The sequence below is a fragment of the Pleuronectes platessa genome, chromosome 23 (assembly GCF_947347685.1).
Source record: "Pleuronectes platessa chromosome 23, fPlePla1.1, whole genome shotgun sequence".
NCBI classification, from domain to species: domain Eukaryota; kingdom Metazoa; phylum Chordata; class Actinopteri; order Pleuronectiformes; family Pleuronectidae; genus Pleuronectes; species Pleuronectes platessa.
In genome coordinates this window covers 11,110,273-11,129,579 of record NC_070648.1, presented here as the reverse complement: position 1 = coordinate 11,129,579, position 19,307 = coordinate 11,110,273, and the positions used below count along the sequence as shown (strand labels likewise).

Sequence of the window (19,307 nt, the reverse complement as noted above, 5' to 3'; positions counted from 1 at the left end):
TATTTATCTAATCATCTTCTCTTAAATGTAAACAAATCGGAATCAACAAGCAAAGTATACACTGCGGGGCATTTTTTCCACAACAACAAATAGCCCAGTCTTAAATGCTAATCTGACTTTTATACAGTTCCGTACAAACAAGAGCTTGTAGCTAGCACGGTTCAACCGAAAAGGAAGAAAACACCTGTACTGTAACATCTCACATAGACAAGCAATCCACTTTTAATGACCATTTAAACCAATTTTCTCACAATAACTCCACTTGTTTCGCCGCCAATGTCCTTTGTCGCTCCCATCTGTTAAGATCGTTGTGTCACTTTTGTTGTTGTGATTGGGCTTTTTAAACAGCTGTCCGGCTCGAAACAGCAGGTAAACAGGATTCATCCTTTTGCGGTTAAAAAATAAATCATCCTGAAAAAGCATCTGGGTTTTGCCCCACTGCTCTTACTATGAACAAAGATGGAGGAGACACTTGTTTAGCCCAAGCCCAATGTCAGCTCCACTCCGGTGACATGTTGTTTGATGGTGTGACTCGCTCATGAGGTCACAGCGCGGCCCCCCGTAACATCTGTAAGTCGAACAATCCGGCAAATATCCTGGTTTCATAATTGGCTTAATAGGCGTCGACAGATTGGTGCTGTCAGCGGCGTGCAGCGCGCAGCTCGGATTGATGGGAAACGATACGACGTGCGTTTGAAACCACAAAACATCTGTGTCATCATCACGTAACTAATGGCGGATAATGGCTGAATATTTCTAAATGTCATTGCGCGCACGGGGACACGACGGAATTAGTCATAGTTATTATTCTAGTTCTGTCCAAATGGGACCACGTCGTCTCCCCGACACTTATTCTGACAAAGAAAAAAGACAACAGCTCTTTGTGGAGACTTCAGAAGAATTCATGGAAGAAGAAGATGAAACAAGTTTTTCAAAGTGCAGATTTCTTCCTTGAGAATGATATCTGTGCTTTTTGAATGGTCAAGCTAATTACCCGTTTGCATGAATACTTCATATATTTGCTTCTCATGGCTGTGTTATACTCGTTTACGCGTCATCAGCGATTTAACTCCCCGAATAATGAGCCTGGTGTTTCATCTTGAGCCATTATGCGGAAGCAGAGACCGCCTGGCCCTACTTTAAAAGAAACAACTGATGAACAATGTCGATCGGATGAGAGGCTTCCTCAGCAGCTAAATACCGGTTGATGCTGCAGAATATCACAGTGTGATGACGGGTCACAAAAGATCAAGTGGGGAAAATGATTTTGCTTATGGATTAGTTGATGTTTAATAGACAGAAAATGAAGGCTGAGTTTAAAGATGGCCATGGTCAAAGTCCACTTAGGCAAGTCTCAGCACTCGGCAGCCATCTTTGCATCTATCCCGAGGGCAACTGGAGAAAATCAAAGTTTATCATCGTCATTTAAGGAAGATCTAATCACACTGATGTTTATCCAAGTGCCTATTTTCCCAGTAAGCTTGGTTTTAATTGTGCTATCTGACTCGATCGGTCCTAAAGTTAATGGGTTCTTGCACTAAGTGTCAATAAAATGGATTCTTTAATTTTGATGTGCCATGGTAAAAGACTTCCAGAGGTAAGGAGCAGCTCAATCCAGAGCACAGTGACGGCGCCAGCTTCTCCCAGCATGCATTTCACCGAATGGTGGTCATTCACAATTATGTGGATACGATAAACAAACATCGCATGAGCTCAAAGGTGAGCAGACAATTGGCTTTTGGAGATGGAGGGGCGGAGCTTGTGGTGAGGATCCTGATGACTCGATGTGATGACGAGTGAGTTGTCCTGCAGCTCCACTCCAGTTGTCCTCAAGCTGGACACAGTATGACCTTTCCATGAGCGAGAGAAGGTATCTTATGATTTCAAGAATTAACTAATCTACAAGCTGTGCAATTGTTGTAACTCTCTCTCTTTCAAGCCAATTCCTGTTCAGTCACTATCATAGATTTCATTTTCATACTGACAGCGCGTGTGTAACATCAGCCTGGAGCCTCCTCTTTCTCTCTGAACCCCACAAGTGTAGCGCTGACTCACGTGCAGCAAACACTGTCCTGGAGCGCCCTCTGTTGGCCTCAAACATGTCTTGCAAACTTTGACATTGAATCCAGCCCGTTGGCAACTGTGAAAGTGCAGGAGAGAGAGCAAGAGCTTTTTTTGGACAGTGTAAAATTTAAAAGAGACACGACTACCACACGACATGATTTGAAATGCAGTGATTTATTTCATGCTAAAGCTTGATCAATATAAACCCTCAGTAACATGACAGTAACAAATACAGCAAATCAGTAGTGATACAGAGCAAATTATATATTTCTTGAAAAAGGGACCTCAAGTCATACAAGAGATTTCTCAGATTATAAAGTGATTTAGTTACAGATGTGTATCTTAGCACTTGGAGTTCCTGTGTGGAGATAAGGACGAGTGTTAGAGATGGAGTGGGTACATTCATTGGATTTAGTCCGTAAATTTCCCCCCCAGCAGGTCAATGAACTGTCAGTCGATTCGTCAGAAGTTGCAGCACAACAGAAAAGATGTCATAATTAGAAACTCTGCGAAAGCTGATGTTTCCTGCGACCCCCCCGTCCCCTTGAGTGATTTTTCAACCCCTCCTTATTACATCTAAAGTCAATCAACACTGATGCACGAATGGAGGGGGCGTTGCAAGGGACAGGCCTCTCCACAGGGGGCTCTGATTGCATATCCATAAACCGACACAGGATTTGATCCTCGCCACAGTTCCGACAAAAACATTGATTGTTTCCAGTGTCTAATAATCTCCAACTAGGCCCGTTAAGGTACGAAGTGAGACACATTCTTAGTCAAACACGAAAGGTACCTTCACGTTAACAACTATACTCTCTGACGAACAAACACTTGTGACTTGTGAACACAAGTGCAGAGAATGCTACTCGATCCTCTGACACCCGGCAGCTGGAAACCCTTTGCTGGAAACGTCACACTTTGGTTTCTCCTCAGATTCCATTCACTCACACATCCATTGAACAGCAGTACAGACAGATGCTCTAAAAAAACAGGAATAATCCATTCAGTAGTGAGAGCAGGGCATTTGTAGACTGTGAGTGACAGGAATTCATACAAAAACCTTACACCAGTAGCTTCAAAATAAATAAACTGAACAAACCCAGATCCCCTTGAAACGTATGTAAACCTCAAGTCTAAGTGATTGTGTGCTAGTACCAATAGTGGAAGCAGCGTTTCAGTGCTCGGTAAATCCAAGTTTAACCCAACATTTTGTCCGCAGTGTTTTTAGACAACTTTACATCTCAAATTCATCAAGTAAAATGACTACTTGTCTGTTTACACTAGTTGTCGCCACTACATCATTACTAGTAGTGTAAACATAAGGCTTTCTGTGGCGACTAAAGGACAGAACGCCTGTGATGTGAAACGTGGATATGATGAGAGGAGGGGAAATAAGGAAGAAAAGAACTATGAGAAATAGAACGGAAAAAAGAAAATGAGAGAAACCAGGGGGAGTGGAACAGCAGCAGTCCCCGAGAGAGGCAGCTGTCCAGGCCCGGTCTACCACTTCAAAAGTCTTCAAAAAGAACAGAGGCGCCCGTCTCCCTTTATCCATCCCTCCATCCCCCCATGGGTCGCCTCCGTCTGCTGAGAAACGATAGGGCCCAGTGACTAACACACACCCACTGAGGGGATAATTCCACGGGCAACATGTGGGCGTCTTGTCTGCGTCCTGCTGCGTGGTTCGTCTCTCGCCGACAAGGGCGTGTATCCACACACAAACACACACACAGAGAAATCTCATTAAAACAGACCAACCAAGCAGAGGAGATGAGGGACAATTATCAGTCAGAACCAGACACAAACTTCAACAGAAAGCAGACAAGACATAGCCGCATGGTTTCCAACAAGATGTTTGACTTTCTCGACCTTTGCGTTGTTTTAACTTTGACTATGATGGATAAATAGACCAAAAAGCAGTGGCTCAATATATATATTCTTTAACTTCTGTCTTGTGGCCCAATCCAGACAACACACTACCGCTAATTTGATTCCTCGTCTCCATACAAAGCGTTGAAATGTTCTAAATCCCTTTATAAAGGGTCACCATGACACAAAATGTCTGCTCAGGTAGGAAAACAAAACTCTTACATCTTAGTACAGTATCAGCACATCATTCTGTTGTCTTATAATTAACCGGTTTTATTCAGTTACATCTGCAATTCTTTCATTTTTTAAAAATGTTTTTAGACAAGACCTGTTTCCAAGGCCCAGTCGCACCAGAAAGTAGCAACGTGACATAAACCTGCGGCTGTATGTGGGACGTGTGTTTCTAGAAGCTTGGGGGTGTAGTCGGGTGGGCTGCAAGTAATGATATTTTTCTTTATCGACATATTAGGGTTAGTGTTAGACGGTCTTAAGAGCTTTAGTGGAGCGGTTTCTACCTGGAGGGTGCAAGACGGCAAACAAGGTGTCACCGAATTCTCTGTCCCCCTCAAATGTCGTCTATCAACCACTAAGATGAACTGGACCTGACTCATCTGAGTTGGTGTGACCGGGCCTTTTGCAGGCGAAAAGGCTAATTAACATTCTGGCCATGATTCAACAGATCAATCCGAATGAAGAGGTTTGTGATCACGCAAGACGCGTTTCTCTTCGCAAAACTGCTCAAACATTTGATACAATTTTGGTACATTCAAATTCCCGGTGAAATTTATGCGGCATTGCAATCTAGTGAAGGACCTTAAAATTGAATCATACATGTAAAAAAAAGGTTAGTATTAAAAATACCTGAGAAAGACAAAAAAAAAAGGAAAAATAAAAAATAAAGATATCTCATTAATTGAGGCGTGGGGTCAAAGAAACAGCTACACTGTAGTCGAAAGAGTAAAGACTCTTTGTTCAAAGACTCCTCACAACGTTACATTCAGTTACATCAGCCACACCTTGGTTTTTCTTTTCTAATTCAGCCATCGTCAATCTCAACTGAAATAAAAAAGAAGAGAGATGCAGCAATCTTTAGAAGTTAATATGAGAAATGTACACACACACACAGACACGCGCATACACACACGCACACACACACGCACACACACAGATGCTCGCACGTCTTCTTGATGTACGTGTTGATCTCAGGATTTCATTCACATGTCTCAAGCCGGCCCTCGTCTCTGTAGCACCAGCCGATAAGTCTTGTTAAGGCCAGCTCGCTAGGAGAGGGCCGTCTCCGTGGCAACAGCTCGGTGACATAATGTCTGTTGTGCGATGCCCACTCGGATGGACAGCATCCGTCAGTAGTAGGACATGTGTGTTTTTGTTTTTTGGTTTAAAGAGTCGAGCAGCAAGGCTTTGTCGGGCCTCGGGGACGTGAGGAGGAGGAGGAGTGTGCTCAGTTCGAGGCCCCGCCCCTCTGACGGGACGTCTCGGAGTGTGTTTGCGAGTCAAACGCACACGTTTTGTGACACGCCTTCTCTGCGGCGTGCGCGCCTCAGTAGAACTTGTCATCGATGCGGAAGTGTGGCCGCGTGACATCGTCCGGGTTCAGGAAGACGGATATGGATTTCCCAGGGTTCTCTGTGACCAGCTGCTGCAGCCGCTGGGCCATCTTGTTGTCCGAGGGCGAGATGATACCGTTGGTTGAGTGGTGCCCTGGGGAGCCGTGCCCGTTGGTGCTCGCTGTCAGGTCCTTCTTCAGCTGGCCTGCCTGCTGGGCTTGGTCAAGAGCCGCCCGGAGGTTATCGCTGGGATCTGAGCGCACGTGCGCCAGTTTTCTGGCGACAAGCAGCGCCTGGCTGTCAGTCAGGTGCTCCAACATGTTGCACTGGGGCAGGAAGTAGTTTGGGCAATTTTTACCAAGGATGCAATGAGCCAGGTCGTCCAGGAGACCGAGGAGGAGGCGGGCAGGAGTGTCGGCATCGGAGCAGGACAGGTAGACGCCAGGAAGTCGGTCACAGGCCCAGAAAAGGAGGGTACGCAGGTGGTAGAGACTTAGGCCTGCACGAGGACGAGCCAGGATACGAGACAGTACTGCCTTGGCTGCTTGGTAAGCCTGGGCCATAGGGTAGGGGATGCACTTCTTCAACTGGACCTGGTCATAACAGAGAAACAACCAAATAGTTAAGTATTCACAGGAGTTAAAAAAAATTGTAAAATAAAACACATACAAAACCAGATGGACAAAACATCCTGATGGTTTAAAAGCTATTCCAAGGAAAAAAGTGAAGGTTCACACCTCGCTGCGGGAGAATGCCAGCCTCCACTCCCTGTCAGGCCGCCCACCCAGCGGGGAGCAGCAGGGCAGCAGGTAGAAGCCTGATATGGCCTCCTCCTCTGTGATTTTACCATCCCAGAAGTGGTTGGCAGTCAGCCAGCCCTGGGCAACAGCAGGCCAGCCCCGGAACGACACCACAGGCAGCAGGTCGTACAGCACCCGGCTCGAGCCCGCCTGCAGGGAGGAGATGGTGGGGGGGGAAATATCACACCCTGAATCATCATCCTTAACTTTTTTAACATTGTTAATAATTATTGTAACTTTTGGCAACAATAATACTCCATCGGTCTTTTATCATCCTCTCAGTGTTCATCTGTACCTGGAGGATGATGGTGGTGAGGGGCCCGTTCCTCTCCAGTCGGTCCGGAGAGGGGATGCCTCTCTGGGGGCTGCGTCTGAGCTCCTCGATGGCTTCGCTCACCACCCCCCAGAACCAGTCGGTCACCAGGGACGGAGAGAAGTAGGATCCATCCAGAGACTGTGAGCCCAGGGAGGGGATGGAGCCTTTATCTAACAGGAGGAGGTAAGGGAGGGAAGAGGGAGGTAACAGCATAGATTGTGAATAACAGCTACAGTGACATGGATTTTCGGTCAGAGCCTATCGCAGTCAACCTGGGAGTAAATCCTGTGCTGGCATTGGCACGCAATTATTTACGCCGAAAACTAAGCTCTAGGTTCTGGGTGTGATTGTATAATAGTACCTGGACGATGTGGCAGCACTGGTGCAGATTGATGGTTCACTCTCCTGCTACACTAGCTGTGTGGCTCCCACTCTACAGACAACTCCCCCGCTGTTGTTGGGATCTGCACTCATTATCCATTTTGGATGTGGATTTAGGATATTTAGACATTATGGCTAAAAGGGACCTCAGAAAAGGATTTGGAACGGCTGAGAAATAGCTCAGAATGATCAATCATTAACAACCTACTAATGAAAGTAATGGTTGCAGCCCTCAAGTAGATATTGGGGCACCTGTAGTATACAGTTTACCAATAATGCTGAAGAGAGGTAAGGAAAAAAATGTATTTCATAACATTTCTGCCCTTATTTCAACCTTTCCATCACATTTGGATGTACACTTGTCAACTAAACTTGACTAAACCACCACTTCCCCGCAAATACAGCGACATAAGATCCTGTGGGAAATGTATTTTAACAATTGCTAAAAATTAAAACGATTAGTATCAATAAATGTCATTACTTTTCTCATCTTGCAAGTTTCATGCCCGCGAGCATGTGGTGGATTGATGTTGCGGTGTGGTCGCGGAGCTGCCGTGTAATCGTGAACTTTTGATTCTTCATCTCGAAAATGCTTTAATGTTCAGTTCCAGTGTGTCCCCCCCCCCCCCCATCTGAGGAGCGGGTCCTCCACTGCAGCGCTCCGGGGGAAATTGCACCACAACATCATGCATCAAATTATCTGAGTGAAACACGAACAAAATTGAATCAGTTCCCCACCTTCCACTGCTGCAGTAACCTCAATGCTGTCTGCTCCACTCCGCTTTCCTCTTTGCACATATCTCTTCATCTTTCTATTTTACCATTTCCTTATCCTCCTTCCACCTTTCACTTTGTCCTTTACTTCCCTTACTATCCCTTTAGCTCTTATTTCAGTTCTTACTTAATCCTGTCACCTTTTGTCCACCCTTGTCCTTGTCCTCCTGACCAATTTCTCTATCACTGGTCTTCCTCTGTCCTTGCATTCATTAGCCCACTTTTTCTCCTCACCCATTTCGCCATCGTCGTCTTCATCCTCCTCGGTGGGAAGTCCGTTCTCTTCCTGGCAGCAGATGCTCCAGCGGGATAAGACGTTGGAGTCGCAGAGGCGGAGGCTGAGCCATGAGTGGCAGGGTGGGGAGTGTCTCATGTCCAGGGTGACAGGCTGATTGCGGTCATGGAGCTTCAGGGCAGGCACCAGTAGGGTGAAGTCCAGGTCGAAATCGGCCCCTTTGGCGTAGTTGCCCAGGTGCTCAGGGTCGAGGTCCAGGACTCCCTCCCGGGCCCCGCCCGACAGAAGCAGGTACTCGTTGGCAACTGGGAGCCGCTGATCCACTTTCTGGACTAAGCCTGGATTAGAGGATGAGACAGAGATACCAAAATATCAAGCTCACAAATCAACTTTTATATTTAGATCTGTTGTGATATGTGGAAATGCCAGCACAACTGTGGCAAGGCGCAATGACTTGAAAGGTTTTGTTGGCTCTCATATATTTTTTAAGCTCAATGCACTAGGACAGAAAGCAAAAGGTCCACAAGCGTGTGAGCCTACAAAATATCTGGCTTGATTTGTTTTGAGAGACATATATTTGCGAGTTTGAGCTGTGGGACTACTGAGAGTGAAATCATCCAGTGACCAATGAGTAAGACTCTAATGATACTTTAACACGCATTCCCAGCCAGGCCTTCATATCAGCTTCTATACCCTCTCTTTTGTAGTTTTATTAGTTAATATCCAAGTTCTGGGAACATAGCAATATCACTAAAAGGAAGTGTGATGGGGCAAGAAATACGAGCACTCGGACAATTATCTTATTATACTCTTATAATATTTTAAGCCTGGCTGCACCATCATTTTCCCAAGTGCTAAAAAGCCTTCCTCGCACTCCTCTCTGAACAGTTTATATGAAAGAAAGCTGCCCCCTAAATCCCTTTATGGCTACTTAGCCATGTTGTAAAGTTCCCAGGCTGTGGGCCCATGGGAAACGCAGCACAGGAGTCAAGTGTGTTATGTTTTGACAGCTGAAAGAAGCACTCGAGAGAGGCCTGATCCTAAAGCCAAGCCTGTGCTGGTCCAGAGGTAAATGCTAGCTACTGTGGGTCAGAAGTAAAGCATTGGCACTTCAAAACACTTTGCAGGGAAAAGATTGTAAGAGCCTGAGCTTGAGTGTTTATCCCCTCTGGGGCAGTTAAGTGGCTGGAACGGGGGCATCCGACCAACCCGGCAGGCCATGGCTGGGGGTTCAAAGCTACTAACATGATTCCTCTCACCCAATTACATGGGTATCTAACCTTGTTGGTAGGAGGCCATGCGATGTTTTCATGTGGAGGTATGTGTCAGTGAGCGAGCAAAGACATTTTTTAAGATGTGAAAATTTGTGAGAATGAGTTCTAAGTAGAAACCAAGCAGGGTTTGGTTGCATCAAGTGCATCACATTTAACTCGTCTCTCCTCTGTCTGAGCCGAGTATTTGTGCATGCAATGTGTGGAGCAAATTACGGCCAATCGAACATCAGAACTTGATATCGGTTAGACTGTTAAAGAGGGCGAAATGCCGGATGGTAAGATCAAAGCGAAGAAGAGAGGGGAAAAGACAGTGCCAGAGAAGAAGCGTGGATCATACGCCAGCCAAAGGGCAGTGAGTTTGGAGCTGTGACTCCTCGGATTTGTTTGGTTTTATCTGCCACTGATAAATTGGGTCAACTAGGCAAAGAGGAGGAAAAGAGTGATGAAAAAAGGAGAATAAAGAGCATTTTATCTCTCCAGCAGGGCCTTCAGTTAGCGGGAGGACAGAGGGGAAACTGTATCAATTAGCGAGGACCTTCCAATCTCCACACTGGCTCGCAGGAAGTTTGAGGTTGTTCCAAGGAATACAATCTACTTTTTAATCCAAAACGCCCAAATCAGCAGTCTAATGCTGCCGAACTGGGCATCGGCCAGCAAGCACGCACACACATATTGATGTGCACGTGAAGACAATCCAACTCGTATGCCTGTAGACACACACAGTCTGAGAGTAGAGCTGGAGAGGAGACGGTCTAGGCTTTCACAGTGAACGGATTAAACCTAATCCTATAAAACAGGTCTTTTAACGTATATTTCCATTAGAGGGAAGTTTTTAGTGAAGAGCTATTTTCAAACTAGTCCCAATTCCAGTATGTCAAAGGACTATTGGTTTCTCCATCAGTCTCAAACTGTGCTAACAGGAAAGGCTCCAGTGGTTCCAATAAAAGCAGACAAATGCTGCAGCTTTCAGTGCTTCATGCTTAACCCATTCATTGCTGGGGTACTTAACAACTGTCATGTTACACTAAAAGCTGGATGTATTTTTGGACAATCTGATGGCAAGTTGGCTGAGTAACAATGAAATTGTAAAAGAATGATCACCACCTGGCTATTGTATGCCTCCAGCCTGCAGTTTGCATCCAGGTATTTTTAGACTCATATATACCGATCAGCCACAACATTAAAATCATTACATCACCAACAACATTAAGAATTTCTGCCCTGTGGTCGTTCCCTTCCACCAACCAGTGCAGATCAGTCAAACATTTTCTCCAGGTCCTTGTGACCTTTAACATTTTACCACTGAAATCTAACTCAAAGCCTATGGCGTTCGCCTTCACATAAAAATGTATGTTAGATGATATATGTCAGAAAGACCTTTAACAACTTTAAAAAAGGCATAGTCCAGTAAGTGTTGATTTCATTAAGGGTATTTTATCATAGTTAGCATATGAGTAGAGGAGTTATGGCCCAGAATATGCTCCAATCTCACAAGGCTAAAAATCATGTGTATGCTGCAATCAAGGAGCAACCACGATCCTGTAAGTGTCTTTGAAATGATCTGCTCCAGGAGATGTGTATAAAAAGAATCGGATTAAAGCATCACTAATTCACTGTAATAGCTCTTCTACTAACATACGTATTTACTGATGGCAAGTGATGCAACCAACTCTTTTGAAGAATAAAAAGAGGGTCATGTAAAAGATGGGTAATGTGGTCCAAACATTGAGAAACAATGCATGACTTTCTCTTTAATACATTCAGAAGGATTGAGCACGCTGTCACTCTCTCCCCTGCCTGAAAAATACCTATCGTGAAAAAGTCATTTTCTCTAAAAACTAATTTACCATGAATTCAAAATCAATAGGTTTGTTTGCGCAAGAGCAATATTTTATCATCTGTCTCGGGAGTGTGTTGACAATTCAATACATCATTGTGATATTACACAGCGACGTCAATACAACAGGGACTCTCATATAGTTAACAGGCCCTTTGACTGAAAAATAAGCAACTGCAGAAATGTAAACGCGCACTTATAACCAGCATGCATCCTTCAAAAATGAATTTACAACGTGACAATGCGGAGAAATCCCCTAAAGCAATCATGGGAAAGACGTCCTTTCTCATCACAACCAGAGCAAAGCGAGAGTATTCCAGGGCACACCTCTGGTTTGAGAGAGTCCAAAAATAGCTCCGTAAATCTCTCTGGAAAATGGGATTCCTCTGAATAAGCTGATGACTTCTATGTGTTGCTGCTGAAGGAGAAGATATATATATAGAGCGAGAGGGGGAGAGAGAGCCTGATAGCTGTTACCATCCCACATGCATTTATTCACCTTGTGGCTTTATGCATGGTGCAGTTGAAATGTCGTCTGTGTAGAAATGAGACTCAGGGTTGTTATTTCCCATGGCCTACCTCTGTGTGACCTCTCACTCTAATACAGCAGCGGAGCCCGCCATAACAATAATCTTAATAGCAGCCAATTCCCCGAAGGAGCAATTCAATCCGTTACAAATGACTCCTGACTAATATCGTCTCAGCCTGATGTTATCATTTCTTTCACACCCGGCACTTCTCTGGGGCTCCCCTCGCTCGCTAATAGCAGGATTAATCCCAGTGATCCGAGTTGCTGAAAGGTGAACCGATTCGCCCACTTGTTGCTTATGATTTCATATGAAGGCTGGAGATTAGCTTAAAAAAAAAAAGTCTTTCAGAAGAGGAGGAAAGGAGAGGATCCAATTTAATCTGATTTGAGGGGAGGTGTCACAACACTGAGCCAGGTGCTTGTGTGTTCATGACAGTGTGTGAACGTGTTAAGTAGAAGAACCTGGGCTGAGAGTGGTGCCAGACATTTTGTGTCTAAACCTCCTGCAGAGAGAGAGAGCGTGTGAGAGAGAGAGAGAGAGAGAGAGAGAGAGAGGATGCAGGAAGCTGTCAGTGTCTTCCAGCTCCTCGCTGCTGCTTTGATGCCAGCTACACTGTGATACCATGTCCTGTGAAATGACAGGCAATTATCACTTAAAGAAAAAGGTGTCACCGCTGCTTCGCTTTCACATTTGACTCTTTCTGGCCTGCAGGCCACTCTCGTCTTTTTTAAAGAACCTTGAACAAGTGGATCCTGACTTTTTCTTATTAACGAGGGGTCAAAGAATTGAGCAAACAGATCAATTAAGTACCACATTAGGTAATTAATAAGTAATTAACCCATAGCCTTAATTTGCCCTGGTGCCCAATTATTGCTCTATTACAAGCAATTAGAAGCAAAGCAGCTATAGAGGTTGCACATCAGAGGCTGGAAGAACTGTATCACTATTATAATTATAAGTTCTTCAATTACACTAAAGGTCAAGGACAAACAAACTCTATTTCAGTTGATTTAACCTATTAATACCTATTTAACACCTTTAATGAGGAGGTACAACACATAATTGACCGCCCATTAGGAAGAGTTTAAAACCACAAACTTCAATCGGTCTTTAAACTTAGGAGAAATTGTTTGTCACATTTATTAATGTTATATCGACTGATATGGATATATTCATGTCGATGTAATTTGTGGCCATATGGTCCAGCCCTAATCCTACAGTTCTGTATTTGAGCTCCACTGTTTCCGTTACACTGACACAGATTTGGGTCAACACTGGGTGAGCAAGTACAGACTAAATGAGTTCAGTGAATTGTGACAGCTGCAGAGAACAAACCTGCATTTTACGTTAAAGCTTAGTCACTCTAAATCCCATTTGCATTTGTAAATGCTGCAATTTAACTGTCGCATTTTGAGGCATGTGGAGAAGCTTTATGGATTTACAGACAGCCGGTCAATGCAGAAATGAGTTTGGTCAAAATACCAATTACAGAGTAGAGTCAGTTTTGTTGGACATGAGAGGGGGAAGTGTGCGTCACTTTGTGGAACCAAGCCGACCCTGAAAAAACTTGTTTTAATAGATTACAGAAAAGTATCACTCTGCGAGTGAGGTGTGGGGGCAAACTTAGGAGTTTTAAAAGATTTATTTTCCCCACGGCAACTCAAGACAGCTGCAGCCTGCACACGAGATACTGTTATCAGTTGACAGCTACGACCAAAACGATTCCTCCCATTTTGCCCAAGGAATAGATAAAGTGTGATTGTGGAAAAAAAAAAAGATCACAGTGTCAGCCTGGGTTATTAACATGGTCCTGCAATGTCAAAATACTTCATAGTTAATATGCCAAATTCGCAAAGTCATATTTAATTAATTAATAATAATGAATACAATGAAAGATGCTTAATGAATGGTACAATGTGGCATCAGGCTTTGGCTGTGTTCATTCACAGGACACTGTTGGGTTTAAATCACAGACAGTTGCTGGTTTATTTGTTACGGAAGGGTGTGACCTACCTTCAACTAAATTATGTTTTCTTCAATTCCAACAATTAAGATTTGATGGAGCTAAATGCTCCAAGAAGGTGTCAGTGAACAACAACAATGACCAGGACTTATGGCAGGCAAGATGCTGCACATCTGTGCTGCTTGGCACTGGTGTCTCTGCACAGATCCGAACTGAAGACAAGCAGAGCCTAAGTAATCAAAACATTTCCCTCTACTGTTGCAAAGCCATGAATCTGGCCCGGCTGCCAGATGAAGACAGTCTCTCAAATCCAAACAGGCACTAACACAGAATTAGTCACTCACAGAAGGCATGTTGGCCCCGAACACGAGCCTCCGCTGAAAACTACACATCAGCTCTGGGCATCAGAGCGGGGGGGCTTCCAATGAGGCAGGAAGTCAACGCAGCGGAAACAGCATGAAGCTGTGAATCCATCCCACATCAGTGTTAATGGGCTGGAGTGAGAAAACGGCCAGACACTGCCCATCCCGAAGGCCAACAACAGTCCAACGGCTACGTGAGCCGCTTTCCCAAAAGGGAAACAGTTTCCACTTCGACTGCATAAAATGAACCGCTCATCTCAAAAGATGCATCAGATCATATGAAACATGTTGCAGCCTCAGAAAGGTAGAGAAGCCAAGTAAAAACATTAGTGGGGTTGCATGATTGCAGAAAGAAAACTACAGTTGAATCAAATACTTGACGACCTTTTGGGAAGTTGAACTGAAAAGTCAGTCTTCACCAGGCATAACACAATCCCGGACACAAGAAAACAAAAGGGGCTGATGAGAAGAGATCAACAGGAAAGCAAAAAGTGGATGTGTCTGTACTCGTGTGTCGGGGGCAGCTCATCTTTTATCTGTTATTCACTGATCAGTGACTGACAACTGAGTGAAATGCTCTGTACAGGTTATTTCTTTCAGGTCTCACAGATAAAAATGTCAAAATCCAAGTTGAGACTGAGCAACACGCGTGACTCTTTAAACGTGGATCAAAAGTTTCCCTTTTCCCTGACATCAGGCAGGCGGGTGATCTCTGAACTGAACTCTCACAAGCTGGCTGGCAAACTATAAGATCTGAAAAGTTGGGTTGAGGCTATATCTGGGCCCAGTCCCAGATCTCCTGCTTCACAGACAGTGTGGATCTATTTCTACCTTCATCTGACTTTTTGTCTTTCAAAGCGTATATACAGTAGGCCCCACTCAGCTTGCCTGGAGGCAAACCACAGTGTTGACTCAAACGCAGAGTAAATAAGAGCCTCTTTTTGGATCTTTCAGCGTGTGAAAAAAAAATCACTGCATGCACTTGTGTGCGTGTGTAATCTCTTTTCGCTTTCCCTTTTCCTGACAGTGTGCAAAGCCCAGTGGGGATCCTACTGCAGCTCAACTTTATAGAAGCCTGGCAAAAAAATACCAGCAAACCATTGGTGATTATGCCGGTAGAAGCAGCCTCAAACACTGAGAAAGCTACCGAGAGACTCTCAACCGAGAGAGAGGGGAAACAGACACAGAACACAGTTAAAAGTTTCCACAGAAAAAGAAATCTCTTTTTGCGTGTGGTGATGGAGAAAATGAGGGAAGGAGAGGCCCCGGCATTGATTTGATTTATGCGAATTCTTCCTGGGGTAGAGGCGGCCTGTTTGACCAAGCTGTCGCAGTGTGGTGAGAAGACTGAAGCAGTGGAGAAGCATGAGCCGTCTGTCAGCCAATGCACTATATTGACAGAAATAGTAAAACATTTGTGAGAAATGGAGACAGAACGGGGACTTGCAAAAATGCGGAACCCTGAAATATTTTTTTAAAGTGGGTCGAGAAGAAACGATAGGTAATAAAAGAAGAACTACGCAAAACTTCAGGACACGGCCCGAGCATGCTTTGTTTTCAGCTTTCCGGGGACATGAGAGAGCAGGGTTGACAGAGGACAGCAGGGAGGGGGCAGAGTGCCACCTATTGGACAAACAAACACACTTCACTCTTTTCAGATCCCTCATGCAGAATTAATAAGTGAATTATACACAGGATGATCCTGAACTCCAACATTAAGAATCAAAGTTGCATTTGAGAGCTTTTGAAATGGGAAGTTGCACACCGTTGCATCCACAGACTGGAAGACTTTTTTTCCTACATTTAAGACCTGGAAAAAAACAACTGCCTGACAATGTGTTTGTCAGAGGATTAAATTAAAGTCTGGTGTTAATTGGGTTTGTCGCACATTCCGTCTTACACACCGAGTCATTAAATGGAGTCTGTTAAAAGGAAACAGTGTTCCATCTCATTTACATTGGATCTTGCAGCTTTGTCCTTTTGCCTGAAATAACTTTCAGTGTCAGGAATAAACACCCAACTACAAAAATAGTCCTCACATCACATTCTGTTTCCCTTTGGCATCCGTTCGCATTGAGTGTCATTACTGCATACGTTTTATTCATTCATTTCAGGATATGGTAAAAGCTTTACACTACATCTACAACTGGACACTTAGTAAAGGTTCCTCTACCTTTTTAACTCAACTTTAAACTTCATGATAACAATTTGTTGTGTCATTGCATTAAGACCTGCCCAGTAGCAAATTGATACGAGTGTGGTTGTACTGGGCAGTTTCCAGGTGAGAATGTGTGTAGCACCTTTGAGGAGGGAGCAGGGCATTCCTGGTTCATTTGTCAGAGACATGGCCCTCGGTAAATAAAGGTGTGTGTATGTTTGCTTGCTGACAGCAGCAGTGTCAAATCTATGCCAAAAAGAAAATGTGATTCATACTGTAGCCGATTTTGTTTTACCTGTGTCAGGAGGCTACAGGACATGAGCCAAACTTTTTCACGATGTTAACATTCTATCTGGTAAATAAAATCCAGATAGATCTTGAACGTACTGTGAAATATAATCCTGGCACTGCCCTGGCACACAGATTTACACAAAGCATCAGCTGTGAAGTGGGATACACTCTTAACTTCCCTCCTGCCTACACAGCCACTGTCAAGTAAATGACTAGTTAACTGATAGTAACTTTGACCCCAGGCAATAAGTAATTCCTGTCACATAGACTTGTGCTGCATTAAAATCCCATTCTCTTCCACTTAAGATGAAATATGTTATATAATGCAACACGCCGTTAACTTCCATTATCCGAGACACCATGTGACATATCACCACACATTACAAGCATCGCGGCGAGAGGGGTTTTCATTCTGCAGTCGTAGCATGTGGTTGAGGTTGGGAGGTCTGAGGTTATTCAAAACAAACATTACATCATCTACAGTGAGAGAATGTAGTGCACATAGTTACAAACTGATCATAGGCTTCACACAACAGTTATAACCCTACAGTTCACAAAAACAGATTGCTAAACAGGGGTTCCGAAACCGGGGGTCTGTGGTGTTAGATAAATGTACATATGGCGGCAACATTGTCTTATCCAGTGTGCTTTGTTTTTGGGCCTACCTAGCATGTTGAAGATGAAGTCCTTAGCTGTGTGCACCTCTAAGGCCGTCTGGTCTCCAAACTCCCCCTGCTCCGCCAGCACCAGCTCAGACACCCGTGCCGACAGCTGCTCCAGGGTGGCCCCCGACCGGAAGTCCACCTCTGACAGCTTCTTGGCGGGGGCTGGGGAGCGCGGCGCCACTGCACTCATCAAGGAGTCCATTTCTACTGACCTGGGGCACGGGGGGGACAAGAATAGAGAAATTAGGTCATTTAGGTTTGTTTACATGTCTGGCCCTGTTTTAGAAAACAGGATCCTTTGCTGAAACAGTGGCAATAATAATTACTGGTGTGGTTGCTGAGCCCTCATGTTTTCATCCCTGAATAATACCCCCCTTGTTTTCAACAACCTTGTGTGAATCATGAGACTTCGAGGGTCACTTGTTAAGAAGCATATGACGTCAAAGAACTAACGTTCACTGTTAAAAGCAGAGGACGTGATGCTGATGCAGTATTTTGAGTATAACTAGTGAAAACACCCCCAAGACAATGATTAATGAGACCATGAGTGTGCTCTGCTTGCCATTGTCCTCTAACCTAATAACACACATTCCAACCCCAAAGAAAACTGTACAACCAAGTATGTGCTTGTTCACATGCTTTGTAATGTACAATCACTAAGTGTGCTATAAGCAGGACGATTGGAGTAGATTAAAGCAGTTTGTGAGTCATGTAATCAGTGTTTTTGAAATTTGAGACTTCTACACTACGAATTAGTTCGGTTTGTTGCCAAATGTATCGGCAACTGTTTAGATGATCGATTAACCAGATTGTAAAACATCGAAATTCTAAAATTTCAGCATCCGAAACGTGAATATTTTCTGCTTTCTTTGCTCCTCTAATGACAGTAAAGGGAAATCTGGTTTGAGGACAAAACAAGATTTTCGAGGGGGATAATATTCAACAGATTGATCAATAATAAAAAAATTATTGCAGCCCTGCTAGAAACCAGGGGAAAGGGTACGTGTTGGTTGAGTCCAGCTTTTTGAAAGGAGTTATTAAAATGTACTTTAGGGAATATTTTGCATTCCCCCGAACCAGAGTATTAAACCATGTAGAAGTAAGTGTCAGTGTGCCCTGCTAAGTGGGCTATTTATAGGAAGAGACTTACTTTTACACGTGTTAAAGTAACGGTTCAAAACGCTGCGTCTTCACAGTAACAAGGCGAGAAGTTGCCATGTAAACAAAGTTCAGTGGAGCGGAATGACAACATGGCCTCTGCCCCAGCGAACTGGGTCAATTAGCCTGCGAGCTCCGCTGCCACTAGCTGCTGCTAAGCTAATAGCCCGGCAAATTAGCCTGCCTGCTGTGTGACAGCTAACCCTAGAGCTTATGATACAACTCATCACATAGAACCCCCCCCCCCTCTCCCAGGGGCTGTATTAAACAGATTCATATGAGCGGTGCAGGCAGAGGAATTCACTTATGGGGCTGAGGTCGTCGAGGGGCCTCGCCCACGCTCAGCTAATTTGTTTTATTAGCTCATATTAGCCGACTAGCTTGATCAAATTGGCACGCTAGCTAGGATGACAGGTGGGGACGGTGAAGGCAATTACACGCACACACACAGAGAGAGAGTGAGAGAGATACACTCGCATACACAGTCACACTAAAATCCATACGTGCACACACATTCACCCACATGCACTCAGCTCGCCTCTCGTTAGCACCGAACCGTTAGCCGTCGAGCTAACAGCTGACAAACATCACAAAACAGACATACACACACACACGCACAAGCACACACCCTTTCCGCGGCGCAGCGTGGGGGCTTCTCTTCGCTATCTTCTCCTGCGTCTACTGTGACTCCGGTCCCCGTGTTTGAATCCGCCTTCTCCAGCTGTCATTTCCAACAGTTCCCGGTCTCCACTTTTCCCCCCGGCAACACCGTCCCACAGTCCACGGTCCTACTCAGATATCCAGGGATTAGCGTGCGAGAGAGAGAGTGCGTGTGAGTGTGTCTGTGGCACGCACCGGCCCGCATTGCAAAACTACAGACGGATTTGTGAGATCGGGATTGTGATTTAAAAACAAAACCGTGTCCTCGCCGAGGGAAAATGAGGCGGAGTGGTTTCAGGATTCACCGCTGCACATGTTGGTGCATGAGCATGGAGGCAGAGCTGTGTGATCCCTGCAGCAGAGGAGTGGTGAGGAGTCCAGATCTGCTGCTGCTCCCTGCTCATC

At 44.7% G+C, this 19,307-nt stretch overlaps 1 protein-coding gene across 1 annotated transcript; it reads right to left on the bottom strand.

The window, feature by feature from the left end:
* Positions 1–2,219: 2,219 nt before the first annotated feature.
* Positions 2,220–19,307, bottom strand: tmem102 (transmembrane protein 102). The gene is made up of 6 exons (XM_053416368.1): positions 18,871–19,307; positions 17,085–17,296; positions 8,004–8,342; positions 6,594–6,784; positions 6,236–6,448; positions 2,220–6,091 (listed from the first exon to the last, which is right to left on the bottom strand). Exons 2-6 carry the CDS (start codon positions 17,284–17,286, stop codon positions 5,492–5,494), a joined length of 1,545 nt encoding a protein of 514 aa, XP_053272343.1. The 5' UTR covers positions 17,287–17,296; positions 18,871–19,307; the 3' UTR covers positions 2,220–5,491.

Bases quoted from the DNA above. Each gene is read 5' to 3' on its own strand.
- tmem102 (XM_053416368.1), bottom strand. From the start codon at position 17,286: ATGGACTCCTTGATGAGTGCAGTGGCGCCGCGCTCCCCAGCCCCCGCC. The intron at 6,785-8,003 runs GTGAGGAGAAAA...TCCTCCTGTTAG, and splicing joins AGACGACGATGGCGAAATGG to ATAAAGGCTCCATCCCCTCC. The intron at 6,092-6,235 runs GTGTGAACCTTC...TGTTATGACCAG, and splicing joins TGGCATTCTCCCGCAGCGAG to GTCCAGTTGAAGAAGTGCAT.